The sequence below is a fragment of the Chlamydomonas reinhardtii genome, chromosome 13 (assembly GCF_000002595.2).
Source record: "Chlamydomonas reinhardtii strain CC-503 cw92 mt+ chromosome 13, whole genome shotgun sequence".
NCBI lineage: Eukaryota > Viridiplantae > Chlorophyta > Chlorophyceae > Chlamydomonadales > Chlamydomonadaceae > Chlamydomonas > Chlamydomonas reinhardtii.
The window spans coordinates 4,954,171-4,978,763 of record NC_057016.1 but is presented as its reverse complement, the minus strand read 5'-3'; the positions used below and the strand labels follow the sequence as shown (position 1 = coordinate 4,978,763).

The following is a 24,593-nucleotide window of genomic DNA, read 5'->3' as shown; positions in this document are numbered from 1 at the left end:
ACTTGTGGCTATCTAGATTTCTGCTTACGTATAGCTTTAGGCTCGGTGGACCTGTTACGTCCATAGATGGCAAGTAGAAGCAGTTTGGCAGTCGCGCACAGCTCTCGCTCACAAAGCTTTACACATTGGGCGCTTGCTGTGCTGGTAACTTCACAGATAGTATACACCATGATGGATCTGCAGCTACTGGGCGCTTGACTGTCATAGACGTGTTTCAGACCATCATCTGAGCCTCTTGACGCGAGCGATGGCATCTGGAGGCAAGGACGACCTATTCTCAGGCCTCCTTGGTCCGGGTCAGGTGCGTAATGCTCAATCTTTCTGCCGAGTTGGTCGTGGGCGAGGGTTGGGACCATCCTGGCACAGCCGCACGCGCAGCGCCACTCCTGACTCAGGCCCCCTTCTGCTCTCAATTCCATGCGACCATGTGTATGGTATGATAAACTGTCTGCCGATATCTTTCTGCATATGTTTCTTCTACAGGGCAATCGGACCAGCTCCGCAGCGACGTTCCTGTCCAGCGCCTATGATGCAGCTGTGGCCGGCGTGTCCGTTGTTGCGGACGCTGCAGCCGCGAGCCTCGGTACAGCCCCCACACAGCCACCTGCCGACGAATGGGCCAACCTCGATGCCCCCGGGGGGCCTGCGCCACACACAGCCACCAGAACAGGCCCCAGCCTGCGCCTGGGCGGCGGCCTGGGCAGCGGCGGGGGTCGCGGTGGACTGAACCCGGCTCGCACAACACCCGCGCCGTTCGCGCCCCCGCCCTGGGCCACCGCTGCGGCAGCACGGCCTGTACCCGCCCCCGCCCCCGCTCCAATACAACCACCACCACCTGCGGCTGCGGAGGACGACCTGTTTGCTGGGCTGGAGGTGGACCCCGAGGTGCCGCAGTTCCCTGGCATGGCCCTGGGGGCGGCAGCCCCCGCAGCCCCCGCACCACCCGCACCACCCGCACCTGCAGCGGTACCAGCGGTTGCAGCGGTTCCGGTTGCGGCGTTAACGCTGGCGCCAGTGATGTCCCGAGCTGATGACCTGTTCGGCGAGTTCGTGGCGCCGGCGGCAGTAGCAGTTGCAGCAGCTGCGCCGGCGGCGGGGCCATACCTGGCATCGTCTACGCTTGTGACCTCGCCTTCGGGAACGGGTCTGCCGCCGGTGCCGGCAAGCGCAGGCTCGGGCTCCGCCGCACCGGTCGCCTGGGTGCCGGCGCAGTGGCAGCCGGGCGGCATGCTCAGCCCCTCGGCTGGGGGCCCGACACCCCCAGCGCCGGCTGCTGCGGCGGGTGCTGGGGGACACGCTAGCGGGGGCAGCAGTAGCTTCAGTCATCCAACGGCGGCAGTAGCAGCGGGTGCGCATCATCCAGGGATTGGCAGCAGCAGCGTCGGCCACGGCGGAGGGGCGGGGGCGGCACCGGGGCTAGGGCACGGCGGCACGCGTGCTGCCTTGACCGCAGCCGCCAGTGGGAGAAGCGGCGGCCTGGAGGACTTGGTCCGGGCTGTGCTGACTGCTCCACCACCACCTTCGTCTCAGCCCTCTCCTGCGCCCTCCCCACAGCAGCCGCAGCACGCCGTCCCGAACCCCATGCCGGCGACGGCGTGGGTGGCATCGGGCTCTGGTGTTGGTGGCAGCAGCAGCGGCGGTGGCACCGCAAGTCGGGCGGATGTGAGCTGGGCGTTCGGCGATAGCGCCCACAGTGCCAATTCGGGTAGCAGTGGCGGTGCCAGTGGCGGTAACCGGGCAGAACCTTCGGCTGCTGCCGTGGCGTTCACGGCGTCCACGGCAAGCACAACCGCGGTGCTGGCGCCACAAACGTCACCAGCTGCCGGGCATACGTCGGGGGCTGCCGGGCATGTGTCGGCGGTGGGCGGGCGGTCTGCGGACGAGGACGACGAGTGGGGTGGCAGCAACTGGGTGACTGCGGGCGCCTCCCCGGCGCCGGGGCCGGGGCCGGCGCCGCACTCGGCTCCTGAGCCCGGGGCACCGGCGCCGGTTGTTGCGCCGCCTGCCGCCACAGCAGCTTGGTCGGGACCGGCGCCAGCATTTGCCGGAGCGCAGCCGTCAAACGCAGCGGCTGGCGCGGCAGCAGCAGCAGACACGCCGGCAGCAGCAGCAGACACGCCGGCAGCAGCCGGCAGCGGCGGCAGCGGCGGCGCCGGTGACGATGACACGTGGGCGGGGGCTGCCTGGGTGGCGGCGGAGCGGCAGCTCGAGCTCGCCGCCCCCATGGTCTTCACGGCCGCACCCTCGGGCAATGGAGCAGTCGGGGCACCGCCGGTCCTTGCCGCTTCCCTGGACGAGGACGAGTGGGGCACGCCGGAGTGGGCGACGGCTCCTGCGGTGGCGCCAGCAAACTCGGGGGCTGCGGCTGCGGCTTTGGCGGGTTTGGCGGTGCCTGCAGTGGCACCGGCGCCGCACGCCGGAGCTGACGCTGCTGCGTCTTTGTCTCATGAGGGCGGTGCGCCTGCGGGTGGTGACGACTGGGGCGAGCTGCAGTGGGCGGCGGCCGAGCCGGTTTCCGCCGTCACCAGCGCAGGAGGCGCGGCGGCGTCTGGGGCCGACGCAGGGCCTGGCGCTGCCACCCTGTCGCCAGCAGCTGCAGGCGCAACAGCGGCAGCAGGCGCGCAGCAGGCGGTACCTGCCGAGGAGGAGGACTGGGGCGCGCCGCAGTGGGTGGCGGCGCCGCAGGCGGGTGCGGGGCCAGCGGGCGTGCATCTCTTTGCTTCGCCGGTCGCAACAACTGAGCTGCCCTCCCATTCCGCCGCGGCTGTATCCGCCTCCGTTCCCGCGGCCCCCCTGGATTCCTCGGGGCCTACACTTGCGCCCATGCAGCCAGCCTCCGGCACCGCCGACGACCAGCCACAGCCCGCCTCGCCGCCGTCACTGCTTTCCCTGATTGCCGCGGCGGCCGAGGTCGCTGCGGTGGAGGCCGCCGCCGCCGCCGCCGCAGACGTCAAATCTGCAGATGCCGCTTCCGCCGCGGCTGCCAATGGGCTCCACACTAGCAGCGGCGCCGCGGCCACCGCCGCCGCTGCGGCTGCTACTGCCGCTGCAGCCGCCATGGAGCTGCAGGACGAGCTGTCGCTACTGCCGTCTCCGCCCCGGCACGTGCCCTCCGACACGCCCACCAGCCGGCCCGCGCGCCCGCTGGAGCTGCAGTCGCCGCCGCATGCAGCCTCAGATGTGATGTCTGGCGCGGAGGGTCTTGAGCCGCACGCAGCCACGGGGCTCATCAGCAGGTCGGGCGGCGGTGGCGGCGGAGGCGGAGGCGGAGGCGGGCTCGCCACGGCGTTCGGGGAGGTGGCGGACGTGGTGGGCGTGAGCCCCAGCGACCCCTTTGGCTCGGGCGTGTCCCCGCCGGTAGTGCCGGTGGCGCCGTCAGGGTCTTTCACCCTCGCGGACGACGAGGCGGAGCCCGAGGCCGAGGTGGAGGCCAAGGTGGAGGCTGAAGGGGAAGCCACTGGGGAGGCGCCAGCGCAGGCGCAAGTCGAGCGCGAGGGGGAGGGGCAGCCGCAGGGAGATGCCCAGGTCCCGCTGGAGGCAACAGCGCCACAGACGGTCGCACCTGATCAACCTCCTGCGCCTGCACCTGCGCCCCCTCCGCCGGCCCCGCCTTCAGTGCCCCCGCCGCGGCGTGCCGGTGAGAGCGGCTTTACCGCACACTTTGAAGAGGTGATCACCTTGACGACCACTGCCACTGCCGATGCTGCCGCTGTGCACGACGGTACCAGTGGCCACGTCTTCCCCATGTTCGAGCCGCCACCGCAGCACCCCCACCACCCCCACCACGCGCCCGGGCACGCCTACTCCGAGGAGGAAGACAGCGACGCCGAGCTGCCGGACATTGACGCCGACGGCTGCTTGGTCGCGGTGGCTGCGTCTGCGCCTTCATCATCATCAGCATCGGGGTACCGGCAACAGGCGCAGCAGCTGCCGCCTACGCTTGCCGTCGCGGAGGCTGAGCAGCCGGTGCTGCAGCCCTTTGAGGAGCAGGAGCCGGCGCAGATGCAGGCGCAGGCGCAGGCGCAGGAGCCGGCACAGGAGCAGGTGCAGGTGCAGGAGCCGGCACAGGAGCAGGTGCAGGTGCAGGAGCCGGCACAGGAGCAGGTGCAGGTGCAGGAGCCGGCACAGGAGCAGGTGCAGACGGAGGCGGATGTGCGGGGCGGCCTGCTGGATCCAGAGGTGGAGGCGGCGCCGCAGGTGGGGGCGCTGCTTGCGGGCTGGGGTGGGATTGCGGCCGGTGACGCGCTGCCGCCGGGAGCAGAGCCGGAGACAGGCGGGGCGGAAGTGGCGGTCCCAGCTGCACTAAAGGCAAACGTGCCATCCCAGTCGCCCGCCGACACGCTAGAAGGGCGGCTGGATGTCCTGCCATTAGAGGCGGCAGCCGCCCCCACAGCGGCAGACAAGGTGGGGACGATGTTGCTGCCTGTGGAAGCAGGGCCGCCCCTGCACCCGGTTGTGGAAGCGCTCGAAACCGAAGCTATGGAGGGCGCAAGGCCGGCTGCCGTCTTGCAGCGGGCCGTCATGGGTGCATTGGATAGGCAGCAGGTGGCCGTAAGCACGACTGCCGCCATGCCGTGCCGTGATGTGCAACAGGCCGCTGCTGTTGAGGAGGCCAGGTACGCGTTTGCGGAGGCCGCCGCTAGGGAAGCGGCTGCAGCGGAAGCCGCTGATGCGGAGGCCGCGGCAGCGGAGGCCGCTGCTGCCGAGGCCGCTGCTGCGGAGGCTGCTGCTGCCGAGGCTGCAGCATTGGAAGCCGCAGCAGCGGAGGCTGCGGCTGCTGCGGCTGCAGCAGCAGAAGCGGCAGCAGCGGAGGCTGCAGCAAGGGAGGCCGCAGCAAGGGAGGCCGCTGCTGCGGAGGCCGCTGCTGCCGAGGCCGCTGCTGCGGAGGCTGCTGCTGCCGAGGCTGCAGCATTGGAAGCCGCAGCAGCGGAGGCTGCAGCAGTAGAGGCTGCAGCAGCAGAAGCGGCAGCAGCGGAGGCTGCGGCATTGGAGGCCGCAGCAAGGGAGGCCGCTGCTGCGGAGGCTGCTGCTGCCGAGGCTGCAGCATTGGAAGCCGCAGCAGCGGAGGCTGCGGCTGCTGCGGCTGCAGCAGCAGAAGCGGCAGCAGCGGAGGCTGCAGCAAGGGAGGCCGCAGCAAGGGAGGCCGCTGCTGCGGAGGCTGCGGCTGCCGAGGCTGCGGCATTGGAAGCGGAGGCTGCGGCTGCAGAGGCTGCAGCAGCAGAAGCGGCAGCAGCGGAGGCTGCAGCAGTAGAGGCCGCAGCAAGGGAGGCCGCTGCTGCGGAGGCTGCAGCTGCCGAGGCTGCGGCATTGGAAGCGGCAGCAGCGGAGGCTGCGGCTGCTAAGGCTGCAGCTGCCGAGGCTGCGGCATTGGAAGCCGCAGCAGCGGAGGCTGCAGCAGTACAGGCTGCAGCAGCAGCAGCGGCAGCAGCGGAGGCTGCAGCAGTGGAGGACGCAGCAAGGGAGGCCGCTGCTGCCGAGGCTGCGGCTGCCGAGGCTGCTGCTGCCGAGGCTGCGGCATTGGAAGCGGCAGCAGCGGAGGTTGCGGCTGCAGAGGCTGCAGCAGCAGAAGCGGCAGCAGCGGAGGCTGCAGCAGTAGAGGCCGCAGCAAGGGAGGCCGCTGCTGCGGAGGCTGCGGCTGCCGAGGCTGCGGCATTGGAAGCCGCAGCAGCGGAGGCTGCAGCTGCTGAGGCTGCAGCAGCAGAAGCGGCAGCAGCGGAGGCTGCCGCTGCTGAGGCTGCAGCTGCCGAGGCTGCGGCATTGGAAGCGGCAGCAGCGGAGGCCGCAGCAAGGGAGGCCGCTGCTGCGGAGGCCGCTGCTGCGGAGGCTGCGGCATTGGAAGTGGCAGCAGCGGAGGTTGCGGCTGCAGAGGCTGCAGCAGCAGAAGCGGCAGCAGCGGAGGCTGCAGCAGTAGAGGCCGCAGCAAGGGAGGCCGCTGCTGCGGAGGCTGCGGCTGCCGAGGCTGCGGCATTGGAAGCCGCAGCAGCGAAGGCTGCGGCTGCGGAGGCTGCAGCAGCAGAAGCGGCAGCAGCGGAGGCTGCAGCAGTAGAGGCCGCAGCAAGGGAGGCCGCTGCTGCGGAGGCTGCGGCTGCCGAGGCTGCGGCATTGGAAGCCGCAGCAGCGGAGGCTGCGGCTGCGGAGGCTGCAGCAGCAGAAGCGGCAGCAGCGGAGGCTGCAGCAGTAGAGGCCGCAGCAAGGGAGGCCGCTGCTGCGGAGGCTGCGGCTGCCGAGGCTGCGGCATTGGAAGCGGCAGCAGCGGAGGCTGCGGCTGCTGAGGCTGCAGCAGCAGAAGCGGCAGCAGCGGAGGCTGCGGCATTGGAAGCCGCAGCAGCGGAGGCTGCGGCTGCTGAGGCTGCAGCATTGGAAGTGGCAGCAGCGGAGGCGGCCGCAGCGGAGGCAGCTGCAGTGGAAGCTGCAGCAAGGGAGGCCGCTGCTGCGGAGGCTGCTGCTGCAGAGGCTGCGGCTGCGGCGGCTGCGGCCGCAGCTGAGGCTGCAGCAAGGAAGGCTGTTGCTGCCGAGGCCGCTGCGGCTGAGGCCGCTGCTGCCGAGGCTGCGGCTGCGGAGGCTGCGGCTGCGGAGGCTGCGGCTGCCCAGGCCGCTGCAAGGGAGGTGGTTGACGTCGAGGCTACGGCTGCAGCTGAGGCCGTGGCCTCAGAGGCCGCTGCTGCGGAGGCGGCAGCGGCAGAGGCTTTGTTTTCGGCTGCGGCTGCTGAGGCGTCCACTGTAAGGGGAACAGCTGCCGCCGACGCCTCTGACGGCGACGGTGATGACACACTGGAGCCACTGGATGGCAGCCGCGCAGCCCTGGCGGCGGCGGAGGCCAGCGCATTGGCGGCGGCGGTGGCGGGCGCGGCGGTGGTGGCGGGAGATGTCGCAAACGCCGCGGCATTGATGTCCGATCAGCTGGATGAGTTGGAGCCGCTCGCGGACGTACTTGACGTAACGAAAATGGTGACCATGGCGGCTGGTGCCACGGCCCATGAGGGTGTCCTGGGGCTTGGCGGCGCGGCGGCGACCCCGCAACAGCTGACGTCGCTGCCCCTGCAGGCTGAAGCAGAGGCGGCGGATGCGTTGGGGGCGGCCGAGGTGATGCAGCCGCAAGCAGTGCCGCCAGAGCCGGCCGCTGGGGTGCTGGACCCAGCAGAGCTGCAGCAGGTGTTGCCAGGCCAGGGCGAGGCAGCCGCCTTTCAGCGAGCCGTGCCGCCCACGGCCCTGCAGGAAACCGAGGACTGGGGCGAGTTCTTCTCCAGCGGACATCCACAGCAGCAGCAGCAGCAGCAGCAGCAGCAGCAGCCGGCCCCATCCACTCCGCTGGCGGGCCTTGCGGCTGCTTGGCCAGACGACATGCTCACCAGCAGCAACATTAGCGTTGCGGCCGATGAGGTCACAGCAGACATGACGACGGAGGCTGCTGCTGCGCCGTCCGCAGCCGCCGCGGCAGCGCCGATGGCGGCTGTAGATTTGGACGACTGGCTCGGACTGGGTTCGGCCGCGCCTGCAGCGACCGGTTCAGCAACGGGAGGCCGGCTCACGGGCGGCGCTGGCAGCGGCCCTGTGCTGGACGACCTCTTCGGCGACTTTGTAGGCGGAAGCGGCGGTGCCGGCGGCAGCCAGCCAGCGGCGCCGCCTGCTGCAGCTGCGGCTGCGACTGCCGGCGCCGGGGATCCATTTGAACTTCTGTTTGGGGCACTGGAAGTACCAGGGCCAGCCGCAGCAGTGCCAGCACCTGCGCTCACGGATGCAACGGGGGCTGAGGGACCAGCGGTGGAGCCGGCGGTGGCTCTGACACCCCCAAGCACGGGCGCTAGCACGGCCGCTGATGACTCGGGTGCGGCGATGGCGGCTGCAGACGGTCTGGAAGCTCTGGCGGCGGCAGAGGACTTTGAGCCACTGCCGCTGGGAGCGGAGCGGGAGCCGCAGGAGCTGCAACAAGAGCTGGGCGGGCACGCGGTGTACCAGCACCAGCACCAGCAGCGGCAAGCGCAGCACGAGGATGCGGCTGTGGGGCAGGCGGAGCAGCACACACACCTGGAGCTGCAGGTGCCGGGGCCGCGGCAGCAGGGCGAGCCGCCGGAGGAGCCGGCACTGGGGCCTGCTGGCGGAGCGGACTGGCGGCGGCAGTCGCGCGAGCACTGGCAGCAGCAGGAGCCGCCGCAGGTGGCGGCAGCAGCCGAGCCGCGGTCCGCTGTCGAGCAGGGCGAGGCGGCGCAGGAGGAGCGGCCCCAGGCCCAGGCCCAGGCCCAGGTCCAGGCCCAGGTCGTCGAGCGCGCGGCGGGGCAGCCCATGGCGACGTTGGCTGCTGCTGGTGGCGGGCAGGCGGAACAACAGGAGCAGCAGCAGGCGCAGGAGCAGCAGGAGCAGCAGCAGGCGCAGGCGCAGGAGCAGCAGGCGCGGGGTCAGGGCGGGTGGGACCTGCACGAGGTGGGGGCGCTGGCGGGCAGTGGCAGTGGCAGTGGCGGTGGCGGTGCAGCTCCAGGCGCAGCAGCCGAGGCTGACGAGGCGGCAGTGCCAGCAGAGGCACCAGCAGAGGCTGTTGCACCAACCGCAGAGGCACCAGCAGAGGCGGCCGCACCCACCGCAGAGGCTGCCGCACCAACCACAGAGGCAGCCGCACCAACCGCAGAGGCAGCCGCACCAGCAGCAGCCGCGCCACATGACGGTGATGAGGACGGGGGTGGTGGTGATGAGGACGACGACCTGTTCTTGGGCCTGGACACGGCCGCGGTGCCGCCTGTGGCCTTTGGGACCGAGGCCGAATTGGCGGCTGCTGCGGAGCAGGAGGATCAGGAGAAGGTGGAGGAGGAGGAGCAGGGGCAGGAGCAGGAGCAGGGACAGCCCGGTGCTGCCAACATGGCCGTGGACGCTGAGGCGAGGCTGCCGGCGGCGTCTGGCGATGCCGAGCTCGCCTTCGGCACAGCTGGCGGCAGCGCCTCTGCGGGTGCTACAGCTGCGCCCGCCACCACTGACCTGGCGGCGCACGCCGACCTGGTCTTCGGCGAGCCCGAGGACCCGACGGCTGTAGCAGCGGTGGCGGCAGTAGCAGTAGCAGCGGTGGCGGCAGTAGCGGTGTCAGCGGGTGCGGCAGGCACAGCGGCGGCAACAGTCCCGGAGCTCCAGGATGGCGAGCGCGGAGTCGGGCAGGATCAGCTGCCTGTCCAGTGGGGGGCTGCCCGAGCCGAAGAGAGGGAGCTGTTGCGCGCGCATGCGTCCCAGGTCTCCATGGACCTAGCTGGCTACGCTGCACCGGCGGCAACGCACGCGGAGGCGCCGCCGGCTGATGCCATTGCTTCTGCCCCTGCTTCTGCCGCCGACGCGGCACCAGCCACATACGGTTCAGCCGCCGCGGGGACGGTGGAGGAGGTGAGGGATGTTGATGTCGACGCCGTGCTGGCGTCGCTCGTTGGCGTGGACGTCAGTGCCGTTGTGCCGCAGCCGCAACTGCAGCCGCAGCCGCTAGCTGTAGCGACCCAACAGCCCCACCAGCACGACGGCGCTGCCTCGGCTCTGGACTTGCTTCTGGCTGAGTACGGCGGGTATGCCGGGGAGGGCGGCGCCGGTGGGAACGGCAGCGCTGGGGCCGATGCCTTGAGCGGTAATGCGGACGCAGCGATGGCAGCGGACGTGGGATTGCCAGTTCCCGCCGAGGGCGAGGGCGGGGGCAGTGGCAGTCGGAGCTCCGACCTGGATGCGCTGCTTGCACAGTACACCGCCGCCACTGCCGGTGTACCGCCGCCTGACCCGGCACCCCAGGCGGGTGCCGGGTCTGTAGCACCTCCGGCACCGCCTCCGGCGTCTGAGGCTGCAGTCGCCGGCTCCGCAAACGGCGCTGCCGGCGATCGCAACGGCGGTGATGGCGCCGACGAGGAGGATGGCGATGATGAGGATGACCTGCTCGACCTGTCGGGTGTACTGGGAGATGAGGAGCAGACCTCTCCGCCGCCGCCGCCGCCGCCGCCGCGGCCAGCACTAGCATCAGCATCAGCAGCCTCACCGCCAGCGGCTCTCGCAGCTGGGGGCACAGCCGCGGCCGCCGCGGCGGTGGCGTCTGCGCTGGGCTCAGTGCCGCCGCCGCTGCCCAACGGCGCCTTCGCGGTGGTGGTGGAGACGCGTGCTGCGGTGCCATCGCCGCCGCACACGGCGCCGGACCTCGCACCGCCTCCGGCGTCCCCGCCGCCCATGCCGCCGCTTGCTGCTAGCGCAGACGCTGCAGCTGCACTCGGCCCGCAGACTTCCTTGCAGCCCCTCCCGCCAATGGGGTCAGCAGCCATGCTGGGCGGGCCGGGTGGCCATGAGCAGGGCGAGGGCGGCGCCTCAGGTCCCGGTGCTACAGCCGCCACCTCGCTGCTGCCGGCCTATGAGGTGGCGCTACTGCGGGCGGAGCGGGCGGAGCAGGCGCTACTGGCGGGTGAGTGGGTCTCCGCGTGCGTGTGCGCAGGAGGCAGGAATGTGTTTTGCATGAACCGGACGAACCGAACTGCCTGCGCCTGAGCGACGTTTAGCGGTACCATGCAGCAGCCGCAATCCCACGCGGAAGTTCACATTTAAGCGCACTCCCTGCCGCTCCGCGCGCCCCGCAGGTGCCGACGCAGCTGTGGGAGGCCCTGACGAGCTGGCGGCCCTCATGCTGCCGCCGCCGCAGCCGCCGCCCAGCCAGACCCAGACCCAGCCGCCAGGGGCCGCAGCGGCCACAGCCCTGGCCGGCCCCGGGGCCAGTGTGGCGCCCGCGCGGCGGCCCCTGGTGTCCGTCACGTCCCTGGGCTCTGCCTCCTCCATCACCGGTGCGAGCCAGCCGCTGCTGGATCCAGTGGAAGGTCTGACGGCGCTGCTGGCGGACGCAACCGAAGACTGGAACCCCGCAGGTGCGAGGGCCGAGCAGGTGGCGGTGAAGGAGAGTACCGGTATAAGAGGGCTTGCCATGTCCCGTATGTGTACCGTGTTGCGTGAAGCCACCTGGCCCACCCCCACTCCGTTGCACACCGTTTTCTACCATCAACCACCAACCGTCTTGCCGCCGTGTTCTGGTCCTGCATGTGTGTGCTGCCAGGCCGGCCTGACGCCTCGGGCGCCATGGTGGGCGGCAGTGTGGCTCTGCGTCTGCAGGAGCTTCACGCCTCGCTGCCCGACATCGCCACACACTGGCTCACGGTGGGGCGGGGGGCGGGGGTGTGTGCTCTGGTGTGACGAGCTGGTGGCGCGAATCTGCGAATCTGGCGGGCTGTTGAGGTCCGTGCCTTTAATACCCTGTGGCTCTGGACGCAATAGACACGCATCCTACGTCTGTATAGCCGCCTCTGCCCCTGTGCCTCCGTGTCTCTGCCTCTCGGCCTCTCGGCCTCTGTGCCACTGTGCCTCTGCCTCTGCCTGTGTGCCTCTGTGCGCCTGCAGGCGGGCCGGCCGCGGGTGGTGACGCTGTCCGCCGGCATCATGGCCGTGGGCACCTCGCTGGGGGCAGCCCTGGTGTTCCAACTGCCCGGCAGCAGCAGCAGCAGCGGCAGTAGCAGCGGGCCGACAGCAGCAGCTGCAGGCGGCAGTAGCAGCAGCAGTGCGGGAGGAGGAGGAGGCCACGGGCCGGGTGTGCACCACGGTCACCATGGGTCCGGGTCGCAGGGCCTGGGCGGTGTGGGTGCAGACGGCGGCGGCGGCGCGGCGGGTGGCGGCCCCGGCGCGGCGGCGGGCGGGGGCGGCGGTCCGATTGTGGTGGTGGGCGATGCGCGGACGGAGGCGGAGGCGGTGACCGCACTGGCGTTGTCAACAGTCAGCGGGCCAGGTGCGGCGGGTGGGCTGGGTGTGAGAGGGCTGGGTGTTGTGTTTGTGGCCGGGGGTCCTGGATGCCGCAACCCTCGATGTGTGGCGTCTCCAAGTCCAAATCCTCTGTTGCTTGGTAGCTTCTTTCCTTGCAGTCCCTCGCATCACCTCACTCCTTCACCCACCAACGCATCCGCCCTTACTAAGCCCGCCCGCCCGCCTCCTGCCCGCTGCCCCTGCCCGCCTGCAGCCGACCCGCTGTGGCTGCTGGTGGGCCACGCCTCGGGCACCGTGGCGGTGTGGGACCTGCAGCGCCGCCCGCCCAAACAGGTGGCGGCAATCACCGGGCAACACAACCTGCCGGTGAGTAAGGTTGCTTTTACCCCCGCCGCCGCACCGTTATAACGTGTCGTGCTGGTGTGTGTCAGTGCAACCTGACGCTCGCCTTCATGTCGCGCACCCCCTAGCACCACCCTAGTACTGACCGTATCAACCAACCACCGCACTAAGGCCAGCACACCGTCCCACCGCACCACCGGAACACCAGGACATCCCCGCTCCCTCGCCCGCTCCTGCTCCCCCAACGCGTCTGCTAAACTACTATTCATGGCTACGCTTTCACTTCTTAGATAATTATGAACGCAATCCTCCCCAACGCCACAGGTGCTGCACGTGTCGTTCTTCCCCGGCCGCGGCGCCGCCATGGCCCTCAGCGCCGACCGCCGCGGCCGCCTGGCGCTTCACGTCTTCTCCGCCATCATGGGCCTCAAGACCGCAGTCGCCTCCCGCCCGGTGCTGGACGGCAGCCTGGGCGTCATCGGCGCCGTGTCCCACCTCACGCCCTTCTTCGCCACCACCACCACCACCTCCTCCGCCAGCGCAGCCTCCGCCTCCGGCGCAGCCCCGGCCTCGGCCTCGGCCGGCGTCGTGGCCTCGCCGTCGGGCGGCGGCGGCGGCGGCGGCGCGGCAAGCGGGGGCGCCTCCGGCGGCGGCGCGGCAGCACCTGGCGGCGACGGCGTCAGCCAGCCGCCGCCGCCCTCTGCGCTGGCGCCGCCGGCGTGTCGTGTTGGCGACGGCCTGGTGGCGGTGACGGCCACCTCGGGCTGCCACATCGGCCGCTTCAAACCCAGCGGCGAGCTCATTCCGCTCTACTCCATCCCACGTCCTGCCGCCGTGCCCGCGCCCTCCATCCCCAGCGCCGCCTGGCTGCCGCACCAACGGCGCGCCGCGCGGCCGCCGCCAACCGCCGCCGACCCCTCGCCCGGCGGCGCGACGGCGGCGTGCGCCGTACTGGCGGTTGGTTGGCATGATGAGGTCATGTTCGTTGACGTACCGTTGATCGGTGACCACCAACTGCCGGCGCCGCCGCCGCCGCCATCCCCGTCGGAGGCGGCTAACGCCGCGTCGTCGTCAGCCGCGGCAGCCGCGGCGGCTGCAGCGGCGGCACAGCAACAGGCACAACAGCAGCAACAACAGCAACAACAACAGGCGCAACAGGGCGGCCAGGCGAAACGGACGTTCCTGCGCGCCGCGACCGCGCTAACAGGCGTCGCGCGCGGCGCAGCAGCCGCGGCGACGGCGGCGGCGGCCGCCGCGGCCACCGCCGCCAGCGCCGCCGCCACCGCGACCAGCTCTGCCCTGGCGTCGTCGACCTCGCAGCTGGACAGCCTGACGCCGACGGCGGCGTCTGCGCTGGCGGAGCGGCTGCCGCTGGTGGTGACTCGGGTCTGGAACGCGATCGCCACCATTGCCAGCTCGGGATCCGACGATGGATCCAGTGTGCTGAGCACGGGCGGCGTGCCAGTGGCGGGCGACGACGTGTCCGTACGGGTTGTGGGTGAGTGCCGTACAGCCGTAGTAGGAGTGGGGTGGAGGACCGCAGTAGGAGTGGGTTGGAGGCTGCGAGGCTGCAAGGGGACGGGCACTTGCTGCGGCCCTGCCGGTTCCCCCCTCGTCCCCACACCTCATGACCACGCACCCCTTTTCCGCTGCCTCCCTCACCCGTACCCGCTTTTCCCCGGCTACTACCTCACGTCTTAATCAACTGTGACTGTCCCCTCCCCCGCCCACATACACATACACACACCCCACCCGCACAGGCCTGCACTGGTACGACAGCGACGCGCTGGGGGTGGTGGTGGTGCTGGGTCAGGGCGGGGCGGCGCACATGATGCGGCTGGTGGTGGTGGACCTGGAGGGAGCGCTGAGGGAGCAGGTGCGGCGGCGGGGGGGCGGGGGGCGGGGCGCCATGCAGTCTGGATACACCACGACGATGATGAGCAGGTGCAGCGTTGCACTGACTTCATACCGAGGGGGGGCGTGTGGTGGACCGCACTCCCCGCGCTTGCGCCTGCGCCTGCGCCTTCGCTGCCTTCGCTGCCTGCATGTGCATCTTCGGCCCTTGCCAACCACCCCCTTCTTACTGGAGTGGATGTGGGAACAAACCCACCCCAACCGCACATATATATACACACACATACACACGCAGGTGGACTGCATTGACACGCCCTACGTCAGCGGCCTGTTCCCGCCCGCGCCCCCTGGCGGCGCCCCCGCCGTGCCCGACACGCTGTCCGGCAGCGGCGCCCGCGTGGTGCTGCTCGGCGGCAGCAGCACGCTGTACGGCAGCCGCCTGCTGACGTGGCAGGAGCGGCTGCGCACCCTGGCGGACATCGGCAAGTGGAAGCTGGGCATGCGGTTCGCGCTGGACTTCTACAAGTGGGTCGAGGGGTCGGGGAGGTGGGGTGCGGAGTCACAAGTGAGGGTGGGGGAGTTGTTTTCAGCATTTCCAGGAAGGCGACAGACAAGGGAGACGTGTTTCTCTTCGTCTATTTTGTGGTGATGGTGCTGCGGCTAGTCAGCAACCACCTCGTGGCAGGCTGCCGCCGCGACCGTCATGACCACGGTGCTGCGGAATGAGAACCCGGTGGTGATCGGTGCTGCCTTGCGCACAGGCTGCATCTGGCGCGTGTGGCGGCTGCGACCGCCTCTCGCAGCGGCGCTGCAGCCGCAGCTGACAGCAGCTACCCGGATGCGCTCAAGGGCTGGCTGGCTAGCCTGGCGGTGGGCTACGTCAAGTCGGTGCTGGGGGCGGCGCTGAGGGCGGCGGCGGCCCGCGGCGACACACACCTGCAGGTGGGGCGGGCGTGGGGGTCGGGGTCGGGGGCGGGGGGCGGCACGGGGCGGGGGGCGCGGGGGCGCAGGCGACTGCTGCTGCCCAAATTAAACCGTACCCAATGCAAACCGTACCCAGGCAACGGGTGTCCGCGTCTGAGTTTTGATCCAGCAAGTTGCAACGTCGGGAGCCAATCCCAATGCCAATCTTGATCTCCCGGCCTCTCCTCCCGTGTGCGTCCTCCCTCCCTCCCTCCCCCCGCATCCGCACCCCCCCCCCCATGCACACAGCTGGACCGGCTGCCTCCCGACGTGGTGGCGCAGCTGAGGCAGTCCGCCGCCGCCGCCGTGCTGGGCTGCCTGGCGGCGGGGCGGCCGGCGCTGCTGGCGGACGGCGTGTTCCCGCTGTGCAGGGAGGCGGGCGCGGTAGGGCCGCTGGTGGAGGCGGTGGAGGTGAGCGGCGGGGCAGAGGGGGCGGGCAGTTGGGCGGCGGGGGATCGGGGGGCGGCAGTGGTGCGTGGGCAGTGGTATGGCGGTAGCTAGTCATGAATGCAGCATCCCCTCACCCCGCCCCTCACCCCGCCCCCCCCCCGCCTTCCCCTGCCCGCAGGTGGCAGTGCTGGCGGACGCGCTGCCCCGCCCCGCGCCGGAGCTGGTGCAGGCGCTGGTGGAGCACCTGGCGGGTCGGGGCGGGCTGGGTCGGCCGGACCGCGTGGAGCGCTGCGTGCTGCACTTTGACATCACCTCCATCGACCTGGACCAGGTGGGGGGGGTGAGGGGGCTGTGGTGGTTAGTGGTCAGGGTGACTTGAAGAACGCACCTTGACACAACATGGGTGTCCTCATGTTGCTGTCCTCACAGCACCCCTGCTTCAGTTCCCGGTGGCCCCTTACAAAGCTTTTGCTGAAGTGGCTAACCCGCCTCCCTCGGTTTCATCGGGTCGCCCAGTGCCGTTCTGCCTCTGTCGCCCCTCACGTGGCTCTCTCCCGCCCTCCCTCCCACCGCCCGCCGCCCTTGCACACACACACCGCACACACACACACACACACACACACACACACTCACTCACTTACACACACACACACAGGTGTTGCGGCTGTGTGAGGCGCACGAGCTGTACTCCGCCTCCGCCTACATCTACAACCGCCTGGGCGACTACCGCCGCCCGCTGCTGGACATGCTGGCGGCGGTGGCGGGCTGCGGGGGCAACGAGGCAGCGGCGGCGGGGAACGGAAGTGCCAGTGGTGGCGGTGGTGGCAGTGGTGCGGGGGGCGGGGGCGGTGGCGGGGCGGCGGCTGCGCCGCACGGTGTCGCTACCGATGCGGAGGCGGACAAGCGGCGGCGCACCACCGGCTACAAACTGCTGGTGTACCTGAGGTGTGTTACGTGTTGGTTGGAAGCGTGACGGGTAGACGCCCTCAGGCTTGTGCGCGCATGTGGCTTCGCAACGCCGTTTATTTCCCATGGTGTGCCACCCACGTGTGCCACCGCTCAGCTCAGCATTACACACACATGCACAAACACTCACGCAAAAAAAACACGCACACACACCAACACACGCACACATCTCCGCTCACGCGCGCAGGTGCATCTTCCAGCGGCGCAGCTTCCCTCCCGGCACCGGCCGCCTGCCCGACGTCATCCCGGGCGCCGGCCGCTACGGAGACCCGGGTGCGTGTGCCCGTGCGCGTGCCCGTAGCCCCCCGCCCCCCGCACCACCCAGACCACCCAGGCCACCCGCCCCGCGTGCACGCGATCCTTTCATGTAAACAACATGCGCTATCTTGACAACCCTCCCCAGCGCAAACCCTGTGTGTTCAAGAGCACAAGGGGTGTATGCGATGCAGAGTTACGGCGGCCGCGGATTGTGCAAACCCTGTGCAAACCCTGTGTGCGTGCGTGTGTCCGCGGGCGCGCAGGCACCGCCGACGACGTGAAGGCCCAGCTGCTGGGGCTGCTGCTGTACCTGGACACGGACGACCTGGCGCGCGAGTGGCGGCGCCGGCCGCAGCAGCTGCCGCCCGGGCTCAGGGAGGGGCCGCACCCCGCGCTGCAGGTGCGGCGGCGTGTGTGTGGTGTGTTTTTTTTGGGGGGGGGGGGTCGTGGCGTGGATGGGGGATAGCGAGAGGGCGCTTGGGTTCCGAGTCGCGGGGGGGTGGGGGGGTGGGGCAGGGGCTGCATGGGGTTTGGGCGGGGCTTGGGGTGAGCTCCCAGGTTCTCACATGCATGCCAGCGCCCGCCCGTGGGACCCGCTCACGCCCCTGCCCCTCCCCCAAACCGCTTTTCCAACCGTCTGTGCAACCCCCATTTCCCTGCAGCTGCTGCTGTCCATCGACGTGGCCGCGGCTGTGTGTGTGCTGGGCGGCGCGGTGGCGGGCTGGGACGCCGTGGAGACCGACCTGCGCGAGGCGGCGGGCCGGCCGGCGGCGGAGCTGGACAGCGTGCTGGTGGCCACACAGGTAGCAGGCAGCCCGGCAGCTGCAGCAGCGCGTGGGAGCACGTGCGGGCGTGGGGGTGGTGGGGCGTGTGGGGGTGTGGGGCGTGGGGCGTGGGGTGTGGGTGCGTGTGCGCTTATGTATGTGTATGATTGGGGGGCAGGAGGGTATGGTGGTGGTAGGAGGGTGGCGGCGTTTTGTGGGAAGTTGCTGAAGTGCCATGGCCCATGGGTGTTGCCGGGCACGTCGCAGGCCGTGTCCACAGCCATTGGTACGTCATGCGACCATTCCCTCCTCCCTTGGCATTGATATGATCAAAGCAATCACTACATGTACGCACTCAAACACACAAAAACACACACACACATACACACACACGAACACACACGAACACAGGTGCTGGTGAACGCCTTCATCGGCCTGCTCGAGTCCGACCGCTTCCGCCAGCTCACCGCCGGCACCTCCACCACCACCACCACCACCACCTCCTCTACCACCACCTCTACCACCAACTCCACTGGCAGCAGTCTCACTCGTGTCAGCGGCGCCGGCACCGGCAGCGTCACCAGCAGTGCCCTGCACCTGGCTGCGGCGCAGCGCGGCGCGGCGGCCGCCGCCGGCTCTGAAGTAGTCCTGGACTTCATTGCAGGACTGCTGGCGGCGGGGCGGGTGGTGGTGCGGCCCGCCTTCGCGCTGCGCCTGTTGCGCCACGTCGCCGCACGTGCCATCACCGCCGCCGCCGCCGACGCGCCGTTGGCGGCGGCCTCGGGCAGCCATCATCCTGGCTCGGCGGCGGCAGCAGCGGGCGGTGCGGCGGATGCGGCGGTGGCAGAGGCGGCTCCGCCGCTGCCGCGGGCTCGAAGCCGTGCTGAGGTGGAGGCAGAGGCTCTGTTTGAGCGGCTGGTGGTGGTGGTGGGCGTCAACACGGAGGGCGGGGCGGCGGCGGCGCGGCACGACCCAGACAAGCTGTCCGTGCAGGTGCGCGGCGCAGCTGTGTGTCCCAACACTCAGCAGCAGCCAGACTTAGGGAACTATCTGGACATGTAACCTGCCCGCTACCGTGCACACACACACACACACACACACACAAACACACACACACACACACACCACAAACACCAAACAATCACGCAGGAGACACAGGCGGCCGTGGACCTCGCCACACGCGCCGGCTTCCACCACGCCCTGGCCACACTGCACCACCTGCGTGGCGACTACGCCGCAGCGCTGGCCGGGCACTTGAGGCTGGGGGCGGCGGCAGCAGCCGCCGCCGCCGCCGGAGGCGCCGCCGCCGCCGCCGGAGGCCCGCTGTCCCCTCAGGGCTCGTTGGGTCCCAGCTCGGGGCCCATGGGCCGCATGGCGCCGCTGGCGTCGTTCTCGGGCGGCGGCCGCGCGCAGTCGTGGCAGTCGCCGGCGCCGCCCTCGCCCGCCTCGGCGTTCGACTACGTGCGGCGCTTCCTGGAGGGCGGCGCCGCCAGTGCGGCGCAGCGGGCGGCCATGTACAGCGCCCTGCTGGCGGCGGCGCCGCAGCTGGTGGCGGCGGATGCACTGGCCACGGCGCAGGTGGGTGGTTGTGGGTGCGGGTTTGGTCCGGTCTCGTTGTGCTTGTATCCTGGTTTGGGTGTTTGGGCGCACATATAGGCATGCCAGCTTCGCTTGCGGCACAGCTGCGTATACAGCCTGCACCGCCGCCGTTGTATTGCACACATGCACCATACGGATCTTCAGCCACCGCGATCAACACCACATTCACCACACACCCCATCTTTCAAATAATCATGAATGTAACCCCTATTACGCAGTTGCTGTTGGGCCACTACCCAGGCGAGTCCGCCGCCGCCGCCTTCATGTCGGCTCTGGCGGCGGCGGGCGAGCGGCGGCTGCAGTACGACTTCCTCACCGCCGCCATACGCACACGGCAGGCGCTGCACGAGGTGCGGGGGAGAGAGGGTGGAGGCGGAGGAGGAGGCGTAGGTGTGGATGGAGGCTGGAAGTTCATCAGAGAAGCATTGGAGGGTGGTGCTGTGAGCTGGTCTGCTGGGATTTGGTGGCTGCTCGATAGCTGCTGGCCGTGACGTATGAATGTCATGTGCATGGCCTGATTAAGCAGGAAAGCCCGCGAGGGGAGAGCAGATGTTGATCCGAGTTACGGCAATGACTCAATGCCGGAACCCCAAACCCAACCGGCCCGGCCCTCTACAGGCCATGGCGGCTGCGGGCGAGGCCGCGGACGCACTGCCCTCCGCCGCCGCCTCCGCCCGGGCCGCCGCCGCGGCGGCCGCCGCCGGCCTGCCGCCCGCCGCGGCGGTGGCGGCTGCGGCGCTGGGCGCCTGGCTGAACCAGGGCCCCGTGGCGGACGCCTACGTGCAGCTGCTGTGCGAGTACGAGCCGGCGGCGGTGCTGCCCTTCCTGCAGGTGTGCCGGCGGCGGCGGCACTGCATGCGCGCAGGAATTCCGGCTCGTTTTGTTACGAAATGGCAGGAGGCGGCGGGCGGGGCCAGCCTGTGGTAATTATGTTGCGCACAGGGCGAACGGGCGCTGCAACGCATCGGAACCATGCAAGAGCGCTGCGCGCCGCAATCCACCCCCACCCCTGCCCCCGCTCTGTGTGTGTGTGCGTGTGTGTGTGTGCGCTCAGGACCACGAGGCCGACTACGACGTGCGGCGCTGCATCGAGCTGGCGCGCGCCGCGGGGGTGCTTGACGCCGAGGCCTACCTGCACGAGCGGCTGGGCGACACGGAGGCTGCACTGGAGCTGCACCTCAGAGACGTCACCAGGTGAGGGGGGGAAGGCGGAGGGAGGGAGGCCGGGGGCGGGGGCGGGGGCGGGGGGCAAGGGCAGGGGGCAGGGGCAGGGGGCATCGGGCGGCTACGGGGCTGCAGGGGCTGCAGGGGGCTGCTGTGGCTGCGGCTGCTGCAGAGGCGGTTGGCGCAGGGGCGGTTGTAGGGTGGTTGGCGCAGGGTTCGGTGCGCGGGTGCGGCATGGGCGCGGTGTGGGGCGAGAGCGGCGACGTGTGTTGGACGAGCCATTACGCAGCTGCTCGTCACGCCAACGCACGCGGTACCTACGACTGCACCCCGGTCCGCAGGCGCAATGCGGAGCTGCGGGCGGCGGTCGCCAGCGGCGCCCTGCCCGCCTTCCACCCCGCCGCCTACTACGACCAACACACCGCCGCCGCCGCCGCCCTGGCCGCCGACCTCTCCCACCCGCCTCACCCTCACCCCAACCCCAACTCCCCCTCGCCCTACCTGGACCACCTGGCCTGGCTGCTGGCGCTATCGCCGCGCCTGGCGCAGGTGTTGCAGGTACGTGCGGACACGTGTGTGCGTGTGCATGTGTGTGGCTGTGTTGGAAAAGCTTAAGGGGTGAGGGTCGACGCTGTGGGCGCAAAACACGGAAGCCAGCAGCGTGCGTTGTGTGCTTTTGTATTTTCGCATGCACGTGCAAGTGTGCTCATCACAACTGTGGCCCGCCCAACCCACCCACCCCGTGCTGCTGCAGGGCTCCCTGGGCAAGGCGGTGGTGGAGGCGGCGGAGCGGGCGCGGCAGCAGGCCGCACAGCCGCAGCGGGCCGGCAGCAGCAGCAGCACCAGCGGCGCCCTCTCGGCCGGCCACGGCTCCGCAGCCAAGGGCACAGCGGCTGTAGCCGGAGCCGGAGGCGGCGCGGCTACAGCCTCAGTCACTTCGCCGTCCAGCTACGCTGCAGCCGCCGTAACCTACGCCGCAAGTGCCGCCGGCACCGCCATTTACTCCGCTGCCAGCATGGCCACCGCCGCCACCTCCGCCGCCGCCAGCGCGGCAGCGGGCGCCGCCGCCGCCACCGTCAGCGCTGCCAGCACCGCCGCCAGCGCGTTTGCCAGCGGCGCCGCCGCCGTCGCCTCGGCGGCTGCAGCCACTGTGGGTATGGGCGGCAGTGCGGCCTCCACGCCGCGCACTGCAGGTGGCGCGGCGCCGTCTTCCTCCTCCCCCGCCATGCCTGGTCACAGCACAGGCGCTGCCGCCACCGCCGGCGGTCATGCCGGTGCTGCCGGTGCGGGTGCGGATGTGGGTGCGGGTGTGGGTGTGGGTGCGGGCACAGCCAGGGTCCGCTCGGCTGCCGGCACGCCGCCTCCAGAGCTCGTGCGGGCGTGGGAGGCGCTTTGCAGCGCTGTGGCATTCTGTGGCCGGAGCTGCAAGCAACAGCAGCAGCAGCAGCAGCAGCAGCAGCAGCAGCAGCACCCGAGCGGCGCAGAGGCCAAGGTGCGCTCGTGTGATTGATGCGCGTGTGTGTCTGTCACCGCCTCCGCATCCGCGTGCCTGCGCCTTCCTCCGTGCTTGTGCCACCTCCAACCACTCCATTGCTGCGCCTGCAAGATTGCCCTAACGTCTACCACATGCTTAAGTGCTCATAAGTGTAACCCCACCACCCTCGCCTCCCAACTCCCTAACTCGCCCGCCCGCCCATGCAGCAGCGCCCCGCCACCTGGTGCTGGCAGCGGCTGTTGGCCGTGTACGTGGCGGAGGTGCAGGACGCCAGGACGCCCGGCCGCCAGCAGCAGCAGCAGCAGCAGAGGTCGGGGCCCGGCGGCCGGTCACCGCACCACCGCCACCATCACCAACAAGACCACACGGAGCAGCAGGCGGAGGAGGTGGCGCTAGAAGCGGCGGCGGCGCGGGGCGATGCGGGCGCGGCGCGGGCGTGTCAGCGGCGTGTGCTGCGGCACGTGTTCGGCGTGTTTCTGGAGGAGGTGGGGCAGGGGTAGGGGGAGGCGTAAATGTGTATGTGCTTGTGTCTGTGCGGGCGGGCGGCGGGCTAGGGCCTAACTAGGGGTGCATGGCTTGCGAGTTGCGGGAGTGTGTCCGTTGCGACCCTCTGCGCACACCGCGTGCAGCAACTCAACGGACGCGAGTGCCGTCGGACCGCCTCCTGCTACCCTAACCCCACGCCCTTACCCCCCACCATTGACACGTCTGCCTGACTGCCACCTGCCGGACCACCCACCTTCCTAACCGCCTGCCTGCCTGCCCGCCTGCCTGCCCGCCTGCAGGTGATCAGCCGCATGTCGGACCAGGTGCCGGCCAGTGAGGTGGTGAGGCACATCATCAGCGAGCACGGCGCCAACGACTTCGGCGGCTTCCGGTGAGCGGTGGAGCAAGCGGTAGCAAAACATTCCTTCGCAGTTGCAGCAGCTAGTGAGATCTTGCGTTCATGCCTCAGGACCACTGCCCGTTCTGGCAGTCTCAAGCTTGTTGCATGCCTGCGCTGACACCGACGTTGGTCCATGTCCTATGTCCATACACGCCCATCTCCACGGGCTCTCTCCGCCCCTCCTCCCCTCGTCCCGCGCCCACCACGCCCACCACGCCCACCACGCCCCGCCCCCGCCCCTCCCTCCCCCCGTAACGACGAGTACTGTGTACCTTTGTACCTGGCTACGACTTCACTTCGTCAACTTAATGCATGTAGCCCCCCTCCCTCCCCCCCTCCCTTCCTCCCTCCCTCCCCACACACAGCTCCACGCTGCTGGGCCTGCTGGGCGCGTGCGCGTACGAGCAGGCCATCATGGCCTCGGCACAGCGCCTCATCAGCCGCGGCGTGTTCGCCAGCATACGGTGCGCGCTTGCCCGTGTGCGTGTGCGTACGTGGTTGCAAGCGCCTGCGTGTGCACGCTGCGTGCTTGCGCGTGCTTGCGGAATGGCCGCTGTGGCCGCTGCTTCTCTGGCCGCTGTGGCCTTCTCAGGACGTACCTCAGGTCGCGGCTTGCCTGCCGTACATGTATGCCTAAAATATGCATCCCTAACCTCCTTGCCGCGCAACTGCGACCCCACCAGGCAACGTGCCAACCTGGCGGCGGGCGCCTACCCGGCCTCGGCAGTGCACAAGCGCCAGGACAAGCCGCTGGCCGCTGCTGGTGGTGACGGTGACGACGATGCAGCGGCAGCAGCAGCGGCGTCGGCTGCCGGCGGCTCCGATGCCGCCGCGGTTCACGCCGCCAGTCAGCCCTACTGGCGCCGTCTGCGCGACGCGCACGGCCACGGCCTCCACCGCCATCACGGCTCTGGCGGTGCGGACGGAGCCGACGGCGGCGGGCCCAGCAGTCCGTTCCTGCCGCCCGGCGCACTGCTGGGCGCTGCCCGTGTGGGATTTGGCGGCGGCGTGGCGCAGCCGGCAGCCGGCGGCGGCGGCGGCAGTGGCGAGCTGCGGCTGCCGCTGGCGCCCGCTGGCGACCTGCGGGCGGCGGCCGCGGCGGCTAGCAGCAGCGGCCTGGATGCCCTGGGGATTGGGGGCGAGTACGGCGGGGCTGGGGAGGCGGAGGGGGCTGCGGCATCAGGCGGCCGGGGTGTGTCGGGCTTTGCGCTGGTGGCGGCGGAGGGCGGCGGGCACGTGGCACGAGTCAGGGTGAGCGTGCGCGTGCCGCCGCGGGCGCAGTCCCGGCGGCGCTGGGTGTCGGGTGCGGGGACGTCCGCGTCGGGCGGGGCGTCGGGCGGCGTGTTGGCGAGCAGTGGTGTGGGGGCCGGCCAGGGTGGCGGTGGGCTCGCAACTGGCGGCGGCAGCCTGGACGTGGACGAGCTGTTGAACTGGAGCCGGGCGCTGGCGAGCTAGGCGAGCTTGGAAACGGGATATGCAACGGCATGCGTACGGTGTCGAGCTAGCTACGGGGATTGAAGAGGCAATATGTGTGTATGAGCAGGGTACCTCGGTGGCTGCCTGACTTGCCCAGGCAGGTTCAGCAGAGCAGGTGAGGCAGGATCTTAGAACAGGTAGCTATAGCAGTTATTGCCGGCAGGACCAGCAGTGCTTGTTGGCAAACGTGTTGTGCACCAAACTAGCCAAATGTATGGCTTGTTCAGCTCAGGAATTGCTGGCAGCAGCGCAGGCAGATGCGGCGATGTCCAGCCCAGGAGGCCTGGTCCAAACCATTGAATTGGGGAGTGTTGATGTTTGCAGCGAGTGAGCGTGGCTGATGCAGGGCATGAGGCATGAGGGCAGGGTCGTGCCAGTGCTTGTGTTCGTAGAGAGTTGGAAGTGTGGCGGCACGTGCATGGTTGCAACTGGCTGCTGATAATAGGTTGTCTTGGATTTAGCAAGGCTTGCCGCGGGAACAGGTACAGGGCACTTTGTCTTCTTTGACGTGCGTGATTGAGCGTTTCAGGCACCATAAGCAAGGGTCGCCTCAATAGACAAGGAAACGTGAACACCCTTTTGTCACTTGGCCACAAGTATATTGTCGGGCTGAATACATGATGCCATCTCGGCCGCGCAGGTGATCCCCGCCGGCTTCATGCTGATGACACTGCGGCATCTAAAACATAACACAGCC

General features: G+C 70.0%; 1 protein-coding gene across 2 annotated transcripts; it reads left to right on the top strand.

The window, feature by feature from the left end:
* Window positions 1-18: 18 nt before the first annotated feature.
* Window positions 19-24,524, top strand: CHLRE_13g606350v5 (uncharacterized protein). Of its 2 annotated transcripts, none has more exons than XM_043069886.1 (28): window positions 19-301; window positions 484-4,197; window positions 4,594-10,402; window positions 10,575-10,856; window positions 11,042-11,142; window positions 11,383-11,764; window positions 11,993-12,105; window positions 12,406-13,579; window positions 13,842-13,957; window positions 14,231-14,460; window positions 14,697-14,877; window positions 15,148-15,309; window positions 15,467-15,619; window positions 15,944-16,233; window positions 16,442-16,527; window positions 16,776-16,912; window positions 17,175-17,315; window positions 17,688-18,269; window positions 18,426-18,854; window positions 19,094-19,225; window positions 19,494-19,706; window positions 19,930-20,069; window positions 20,381-20,597; window positions 20,794-21,531; window positions 21,744-22,019; window positions 22,320-22,411; window positions 22,786-22,884; window positions 23,104-24,524. In XM_043069886.1, the coding sequence occupies exons 1-28, from the start codon at window positions 248-250 to the stop codon at window positions 23,873-23,875; spliced, it is 16,815 nt and encodes a 5,604-aa protein (XP_042917860.1). In that variant the 5' UTR covers window positions 19-247; the 3' UTR covers window positions 23,876-24,524. The 2 variants fall into 2 exon arrangements, with proteins under 2 accessions (XP_042917860.1, XP_042917861.1); XM_043069885.1 differs by having other exon boundaries at window positions 21,741-22,019.
* Window positions 24,525-24,593: the final 69 nt, after the last annotated feature.